Below are 9,575 nucleotides of genomic sequence, written 5' to 3' on the forward strand. Positions count from 1 at the left end.
ACATGGCAAAATTATCATGATGATCAGAACTGTGACTCTTCCCTATTTAAAAAAAAAAAACACACACACACACCTTATTCTGGGGGACTTTGATGCCCACACATGCATCTGTTGATAGGATTTCTCAAGACATCATAAGAGAAGCAAATACATAAAAAAGGTTTAGAATACAATTTCAATTAACTAAACCATAAAATGCAAGAATTATAATCTTCAAACTGCTTCCGGATCACAGCCTGAAGTGAATGACAAAATACCCATTATGATGCATTCTTTGTCCTACAAATGGCAGATGGACTTGCATTCTCCAGGTTCAAACCTAAATGCATTGTTTGACTGAGGCCCGGCTGCACTGCTAGAAAGCGAAATAAAAAAAAAAAAACAGAGAGGTCAACCAATGGTTTGATATAAAAAGAAATTATGACTGCAATTAAATCAGGTCGTCCATTATACGTAATTCATCTTGAGACAACAACTTCTCCGAGGGTTTGCTTCTGGCAGCTTAGGCATTTTAATTAGCAGCCCCATTCACACTTCATCTATGGAGAGCCTGTAAGGAATAACAGTACCTCCAAAACATAGTGGAAAATAACTTACCTGTAAGCCTCCTTCAGCCTCTCCAAAGCCAGGATAAGCAGCTTGGTGTCATGCTTGTAAGACAGAGGAGGGAATGGAATGGGAGAGAATCTCCTGCTCTCCAGCCAGTGCACAGTGGTTGTGTAGACTGCCACAGCTTCTTCTGCAGTGATGTAGGGACCGTCCTACCAAAAAGGACATAAAACAATTCAGTAATGCATGTTCTTCTCACATTTATAAAATATAAAAGACATAAAGACAACTAAGCACCTTGGTTACAAAAGAAAGCAGCACTGCAATGCATACAGTGACTGCCATTTGGACCAATTATGGATTTACAGAAAAGGAAATGGGCCACTGTCAATATCTTAGTTAACCAAAATCTGTTAATGTCACAGACAAGTCAATATAACAAATTAAATAAAGGCAAAGCTTTAAGTGCAACAGTGAACATCACACAGAAAGAGGAAAAAAAGCATCACATCCAGACTTTTTATAAAAGGGGTATTCTAAAGATGTGCCAGTCAATCCTGGATATCACAAAGCACTCAAGCTTTTCAAGTAGAGGCAGATTAATCAATCTAAACGCCATCTCCAAAAGACAAAATACAATGAGGAAAATAATGCGATCATGGGAGGAGGAAACATTTAACACTGTAAAAACAAGAAAAGGTCAGGATTACAAAGATACAGACAATACTAAACATTTTATATATTAAAATACATTAAACGGCATCATGACAGATCACTTTCCACTGTTCTATAAATTCATTAGGTCTCCTGCATCCTTCCAATCTGTCCTCTATAATCCCACTACAGCTAAAATATATACCTCAATATTACAAAGTTCTACAACATCACTTAAAGGCCTTGTTTCTCCAGATCAAGAAGTCAGAAGTTCTTAATATTCACTGATGTACTGATAAGCATAAGTACCAACTCCCCTTAACTGAAAATGCAGCTCATTCTTACTATTTTATGTGAAATGCAGGCACATTAGCTGCACCACATACAAAGGTCTGCTGGTTACCTTCAACTTATCCCCTACTTTAAAACGTAAATAAACCCTCCTCTCGAACAGGATATCTCCTGCCTGGACTTCATTTCTTCAATGCTAACTTGCACGAGATATATAACCTGTATCACAAAATATTAGTCTAAAGCAAATCCCACAGATATGTTTTACTTTAAAGAAACAGTTTAAAAATAATGGTTACTGCCACAGTTAAGGCTGAATGGTAGCACAAGTTCATTAATTCAACAGGGAACAGTCTAAAATACTAGGAAGTACAGTGGTGTTTGCCATCTCACAATGCTCAGTTTTCAACTTCAGTTTTCACCTGTGGTATCCTCTCTGTAGTCTAGTTATGTTCACCCTGTGTCAGCAATTTTTTTTGCAGAGTATTTTAACTTTAACCCATATAACAAAGATATGCTGTCTATGAACTGGTAATCATCATAAGTGTCCACAGGTGTGCATGCTACACTGTGTGAAAAGACTATACAAGATTAATTTTAATCTGCCTTGCAACCACTCAGCAATGGGAGAGGCTCCAGATCCCTTGCTACTCAGAGCCTTATAATGTAGGTAATCAAGAAATGAATGTACAATGGTGCATTAGAAACTTTCTTCTCGAGAGACAAAGGAAGTGGTAGTAAACAGTAAAACATCAGCAGATACACACTGATAGTCCCTCGAAAAAACGGCACCATCCTACATCCTGACTATTGAGAACCACCAATACGGAAAACACCACCACATTTATAAATATTTATTTTATTTTTAGTCATTAAAAATTAATTTTTTTTCTGGTGAATAGGTATTGCACACATATATTTGCTGAGAATGCTGTACATAACCTACTTCTATTAGACCATTTCATAATTCTCAATATTACTTAACACACATGCAAAATCCATATGCATCGGTGCATCCTACATGTATTCTCTCCTTTGCAATTAGCCATACCACACCCGATAATGGGTGTTCTATGTCATTAAAACTTAGACAGACAACTGTAAGTCATCATATCCTCACTAATCAACTCCTACAAAGTGAAAATGCTCTTGGTCCCTAAATAGTTTTCATCCAGAAGGTGTATTTTCAGCCTTTAAAAATCTCAAATGTACCTGCTGTAGTTATCATCATAGCTATTGTGTTTCTGTACTCCTTTTACTGTGTCCATAAGGAACACTAAGCTATGGTTACAAATGTATTAGTTTGTTTTCAATCTTAATATGATTATACCAATTTTAAATTAATGATAAAGTAGATACCTATTTGCTGATCAGGAAAGTGTGCTAGTCCAGAGAGCCTTCTCAATGACTTAGCAGATAAAGGCAAAAGGAAAAAACAAAAATCACACACAATATTACTGCAGCTAGTCCAGTCAATTTACTGCAGACAGTCAACCAGCACATTTTGGAGGGGTAGGAGGAATAAGAGGGCAAAAACATAGGGAGAACATGCTAACTCCACAAAGATGACTGGAGGTTAGGAATGAAACACAAAGCAGGGAGATGTGAGGCAGACATCTTAATCACAGAACTTTATAATAAAAACCACACTTTCATGACAATTAAGTTTGCTGTTTTGGAATATTAATATGCAAAACAAAAAAGATGAAAAATTTACAGCTGAGAAATGTGAAAAATACACTCAAGCTGCAGTACCAAGATCATTCGACATATCAGACCAGCTAATCTAGAAATATAGTTACCTTCAGGTAGTTGTGCTGCCTCTCTTGTTCTGCTTTCAAATAGAGTCGAGTAAGTCGACCCAGATTCTTCTTGCACACTGTCTTATCAACAGTAGCCCCACGGCGAATACGCTCTCGGTTGTAGTGGGCAGTGTTAGTCCACCAGTCAGCTTTGGCCTTCACATACCTGAGGATCATGTTTTCAACTGGAGTTGGCAAACCAGGCACCTGAACAGAAAATTAGCTTTTATAAGCAAACGCAGAAAAAGATATACAAGCACAAAACAAGAAGTTATGTACTCAACATAACGTTCAATGTATGTAGTCCATTTCGCCTCACATTCTTACCCGTAGGGTTTGGAGCCGAATATCCGCTCAGACTCGGCCAAACTTTTCTAGCTCAAAGTCTTCTATTGGATGGGCTAAGCAGGTATCCCATGCTGCACTGCTCCATATCCCCAGATCTAGCTTGCTGCGAACACTCATTCATACCCATGCATAACAACATCCAGGTAAAGAAGAATAAGTTAAGGTGAAGGGAACTCTGTAAATCAAACCTCCTAACCTCCAGATCCTCCAGGAAGGGGGAAGGTGGGAGGTTAAGTAAGAATGTGAGGTGAGATGGACTACATACATCGAACGTTATGGTGAGTATGATGTTATGTAGTCCAATCTCGCCTACATTCTTACCCGTGGGACAGCATCACTAGCACCTGCATCCTGTGAGGCTCATAGGAAGATACTCCCGAGTACTGTGGAACCAAAGGAAAACCTGCCCCTAGATACCACGTCCAACTTGTAATGAGAAGCCCAAGTAGCTGCCACACAAATATCATCCATAGACAATCTGGTTTGATAGGCTGTAGATACAGCCCGAGTAGAGTGAGCTTTGACAGGAAACGGTAGGTCTTTACCTCCTGCGGAATAAGCGAAAGAGATGCAACGGGAAATGCATCTCGATAAGGTGATTTTGGAGACATGGGACCCAATTTTGTTTTCTGAAAAGGAGACAAATAGTTGATCAGATTTTCGGAGATCTTTAGTTTGGTGCAGATAGAAACGTAGCTGTCTACGTACATCCAATTGATGAAATTTAAATTCTGCCTTGTTTGAAAAATGGGAAAAAAATACTGGCAACTCAATAGATTAAGATTAGATATGGACACCACTTTAGGAAGAAAGGAAGGGTTTGGTCTAAGAGAAACCCTGTCCTTATGAAAGATAAAGTATGGAGGTTTGCTAGAAAGGGCTTGAATTTCTGAAACTCGCCTGGCTGAAGTGATGGCTATTAAAAAGGCAGTTTTCCAGGTCAAAAGTTTTTAAGTTGCAGGTAGCTGCAGGCTCAAACGGTGGTGAAGTAAGGGCTTGCAGGACAAAATTTAGATCCCAGGTCATGATAGATTCTGAGACCGGAGGACGGAGTAATAGAGTCCCCTTCAGGAAAGCCTTACAGAGTCTGTGAGCCATCAGACTAGTCTCATTAGCAACATGAAAATTAGAAATCTCTGCCAATTGAACTTTAATGGTAGCTGATGCTGAGCCCTAATGGAAAAGCATAGACAAAAACTCCAAGACTGAAGCAATTGGGGCTGTGCAAGGGTCAATTCCTTGGGTATGAGCCCAAATAGAAAACCTCTTCCATTTGCTAGACTAAATCTTCCTACTAGAGGGCTTATGAGGAGGAGGATAAAATATGAACTACCTCAGGTGAAAAGCGATGAAGCCTAACTAACGATGGAAGAGGAGTAGCCAGGCTGTCAACTGGAGGGTCCGCAGAGAGGGGTGGAACTGACCTGACATGTGTCAGTAAATCTGGTTGTGGGTCCAGAATCCAAGGTGTGTCCACAATGTAGGAGTGTGGAGAAAGGGGAACCAGACTTGATGAGGCCAGTGTGGAGCAATCAATCATTCTGCTTCCCAAGGATTGCGCTTTCTGAATCACTTTTGATAGCAAGGGAAATGGAGGGAAAGCATAAAGCAGACCAGACCGGAGGGTCAATCATGAACTAGAGCGTCCCTGGGTGACTCCCCCTGAGGGGGGGATCAGGTTGAAGTAGCTTTTGCATTTCGAATTGAGGGGGCTGGCAAAAAGGTCGCAGCAAGGCTGACCCCCTCTCCATCTGCTGAGAAGTGGTTTTTGCACTATCACGATTCGAGGGACCTACCACTCGTAAGGCAGCAGAATAGCTCTGCTTAGCCTGTCTGCTATCATGTTGGACTTCCCCGGAATGTGAGGTGCCACCAGAAGCTGTTTGGAAGATACTGCCCACTGCCACACTCGCATGGCCTCTCTGCACAGGGGGTATGATCTGGATCCCCCCTGCTTGTTCAGATACCACACCACTGACATGTTGTCCGAGTGCATTGCAATAGTCCCTAGAGGTAGAAAGCTCTAAAGTGTCTGCAACGCAAGCAGCACCGCCCTCATCTCTAGAACACTGATATGCAGATGTATCTCGTGATCTTGCCACGTGCCTTGGACTGTCTGGCCGAAATAATGCCCCCCCACCCTATCTGGGAGGTGTCCGTGGTCACTGTGGCAACCGGGGTTGAAGATTGGAGCAGAATGGTTTCCCTGTCCAATTGTTGGTGCAAGCTTCAGCAACTTTGAGATCCTGTTTGCATCTGTCCATGAGTAAAATAGGGTGGGAAGGTGGAAGTTTTTTGGGAGAGACCAAGTGAGCAAAGAGGAGCCATTGAAGAACTCATGGCTTACCAATCTTGCTAGAGGGACCAACATAATGGGGTTTGACACCCTGCACATAATCCTCAGGAGTTAAAGAACCAATCTTGCCTTAAACTTTCCTCAGAAGCAGTGGCGTGCACCTGTTGCTGTACAAGACAAGACTGATTCTTTCCTCATGGTAGAAAGGCTTCGCATTTAGAGCGGTGTCTAACTCTGCACCTATAAAAATGACATGCTGTGAAACAAAGAGAGAGATTTTCCCAGTTCAGTGCCCATGCCCAACTGTTGACAGGGAGTGATGGTAGCGTCCCTGGTTTGGATTAGTAGATGCCTGGTGGGGAGAGTAGGGACTCAGTCATCCAGATCAAAGGAATCACTTGGAGATCCTAGAGCGTTTCAAGTGAGCGTCACGTGCACTATACATACACTTGGTGAACACCCTGGGGAGCTGTGGTGAGACCAAAGGGTAGGAGACTTTCGAAACTGGAAATGACAGGCTCCCAGCCGAAAGGGTAGGTGACTCCTGGATGCCCTGTCCATTTTGACATGGTAGTAAGCATCTTTGAGGTCGATGGAGCAGATCCATACTTCTCCCAACAATGGAAGAATCGATTGTAGTGTGACCATATGGAACATGGACATTTGTACATAGTTGTTCAGTTGGCTGAGATCTAAGATGGGTCTCAGGTCCCCTGTTCTTTTCGGCACCAAAAAGAATCTCGAGTAAGTCCCTAATCCGATATGGTCTGAGGGGACATACTGGACAGCTCCATTTCCTAGCAGCTTTGGAACCTCTGAAGCTGCGTGATCCCTTTGACTGGGTGGAACGTCTGGGATTTTCCTGACTGGAGGGGGATCTGACGAAAAGGGGATGACATAACCTCGGAAATTATTACAAGTACCCATCGGTCCTGGCAGGCAGAACGTGCATTTGCCAAGCTTCGGGTGTAATGCGACCCCCGACTGGCACTCTGAAAGCGCAAAGTCGGGCATCCCATCAGGAACGACAGTAGGGAGAGCCGCAAAAAGAATCGTGGGGGCCCCCTCTGCCTCTAGGGTGGCGTCTCCGAAAAACCTCCCCTCCTCTTGCCCTCTGGAGAGACTGGACTATGCATGCACCAGGAAAAAAACTCTGATTTTTTGAACGGCACATTGGGTCCCACCCACTGGGCCTTGGGGAGTTTGAAAGGCCTAGAGAGGGAAAAATGGACCCTACAGCAGACAGGGGTCTTTCCCTCTTATATAGTACCTGGTGAGAGTCTCTTTCACTTTGGTTCTGAACAAAGAACCACCATCCAAAGGTGAAAGAGGCTTGAGAGCCTCCTTGCGAAATGACAAAGGCGCCCAGCCAGGCGGGGCTCGTCTTCTAAGAAGATGCGACTCCTGAGCTTGCACTACTCGCTCCCTCGGCTGCATATGAAATGAGCTGCATGGTGGAGTTAATGATGGAATTGAGGGTAGACACCTGGGCGTTAACCGTCTGGGCCACCGCCTCAGGCACGTTACCCACAAGAGCATCTCCTAACTCCTTGATGAGAACTCTCTGGAGCAGAGTAAAAATGAGACCGGTAGTCCAGTGACCATATGGTAAAGGTTGCTGATGAGAGAGTCACGGCTTCCGTAGCGGGTCCATGGTACCACAAACTCCTTGTTAGGAGGATGAACGGAGGAAGAAATCTCTGTTACTTCCATCTGAGTGGCCGCTGCCACCACCATGGCATCCACAGGGACTCCTTTGGACAAAAACTCCTTACCTGGGGGAGCAGAAAGAAATTTATTGGGTTTCCTGGGTATGGGTTCCACAGAATCAAGGTTTGCCCACACCCTCCGACAAATTAAATCCTGGAGCTCGTCGAAGGCTGGGGACACCCAGGAGGCGGAGGGCTGAGCACCAAAGGCCTTCGGGAAGACTTTGGACAACCAGTCACCTCTGTTTCAATATCTCCAGGATGTCGAAGAAAGAAACATCATCAGAGGATGACTTGGGGGACCCCTCCGATTCCTCAAGGTCAGCATCAAAGGTGAGAGACTAATCCTGGGAGCCTATGCGCTTCCTCTTGCATGTTTTCTTTCTAGGGGGCTCTCAGGCAAGAACTCTGAAGGGCTCTCAGAAACTTGTGGACCACTCGTGGGGGTATCCCTAGGCCTCGGGGCTCCGCTGTCTACAGACAGGTGGTGATCAGACGCTCTCACCGTTGTGGTAGGGGACAGAATGACAGACCCCCGCATGATGTAACTGAAGATCTGGCCAGCACAATGCTCATGGCCCTCAAAGGCAGGGCCCCCCAGAGTCCGAGGACCGGCCATCCTCCGAGACCATGAAAGGAGTCTGGGTTCCTCGAGCCGAGGCACTGAGCTGGAGACTAGGAACTGAAATGTGTCCCGAAGTGTCCCCCTCGGGCCCGAGTGAAGAATCCCGAGTCCCGAACCATGTGGATGGCGCGGACGGGGTCGGAGCAGACGTCGGTACCGATAGGCCCGGAGGGGCCATTGGAACCTACCTAGAAACATCACATGGAGCAGAACATTCCGTCTCCGAAGACAAGAGATGCACTCGGAGGAGGAATGATCGAAGAAGGTATCGAGACGGGCTCCGGAGCAGACTGGGACGGAGACGAAAACAATTTTGCCAAAACCGGTGACTGGAGGAGCCTTTGATCACCCTATCGACATCCACATCTGAAAGAGTCCTGAAGGATTTGGAGGGCAGGGAGGGAGATCGAGATCTCCTCTAAGATGACACTGATCTAATATACTGGGTGATCGGCTCCAAAGAGGTTCCAGTATAATTGGAGCCGAAGCCGGTTCCATCACACCGACACTTCCTGCGGCCCAGAGGACAGTGGAGACGAGGAGGTTGAAGCAAGTTTTGTGACTTTCTCTGGTGGCTCAGAGGAACTGAAGGAGCTGGAGATCTCTTTTTTGACTGAGGATTTTGATTTAGAACTAGAAGAAGAATCCATGGCCTCTTCGAACAAGGGTTTCAAGAGTCCCTTTAGAATTAGCTTATTCTTTCTTTCTTTCTTGAAGCACCCTGAGACTAAAAGCATGGCAGAAGCTGCAGGACTCCTGCAGATGGATTGCTCCAAGGCCATAAATGCAAACAGAATATCCATCGGTAATGGACATCTTTTAACCAACACTTAGAGCACTATATAAAGCCTGAAGGTTTGTGCTCCTTGGAATCTTTGGAGATATTTTAAACAAGTAATCACAAATACCACAACAATGAATAAGTCACTGTCTGACAGGAAAAACGACAGATTGCGCCAAAACACCACTAAAGAAGCGCAAGAACAAGTTTTACACAACTTACCGCACACCTGAGAAATCCTCCAGAAGGGACGAACCACAGGCGTGACTAAGGCTAAAAATCTCTAACTAAAACGTTCTCTTTTTTAACAACGTACACAGAAGGGAAATAGACACTAAAACCTCTAACTCAAATGGTTTTAGAAGAGAAACAACACAGGACAAGAGGGGAGGACTAGGTCCTCTAACTAAAATGGAGCAGTGCAGCATGGGATACCTGCTTAGCCCAGCCAATAGAAGACTTCAAAAGCTAGAAAAGATTGGCATAGTTAAGACTGATATTCAGTAAACAGGGAAGGGAA

At 44.4% G+C, this 9,575-nt stretch overlaps 1 protein-coding gene across 1 annotated transcript in view; it reads right to left on the reverse strand.

Moving 5' to 3' along the window:
- Positions 1 to 9,575, reverse strand: part of PRPF8 (pre-mRNA processing factor 8) — a 2,252,227-nt gene that overhangs the window by 1,713,927 nt on the left and 528,725 nt on the right. Inside the window, exons 14-15 of the mRNA XM_044054875.1 lie at positions 3,297 to 3,503; positions 598 to 761 (exon numbers count right to left, since the gene is read on the reverse strand). Coding sequence (XP_043910810.1) covers positions 598 to 761; positions 3,297 to 3,503 — 371 coding nt within the window. The remainder of the gene's footprint in view (positions 1 to 597; positions 762 to 3,296; positions 3,504 to 9,575) is intronic.

Source organism: Protopterus annectens, chromosome 13.part0, assembly GCF_019279795.1.
Source record: "Protopterus annectens isolate FY-2018-M chromosome 13.part0, PAN1.0, whole genome shotgun sequence".
Taxonomy (NCBI): Eukaryota; Metazoa; Chordata; order Ceratodontiformes; family Protopteridae; genus Protopterus; species Protopterus annectens.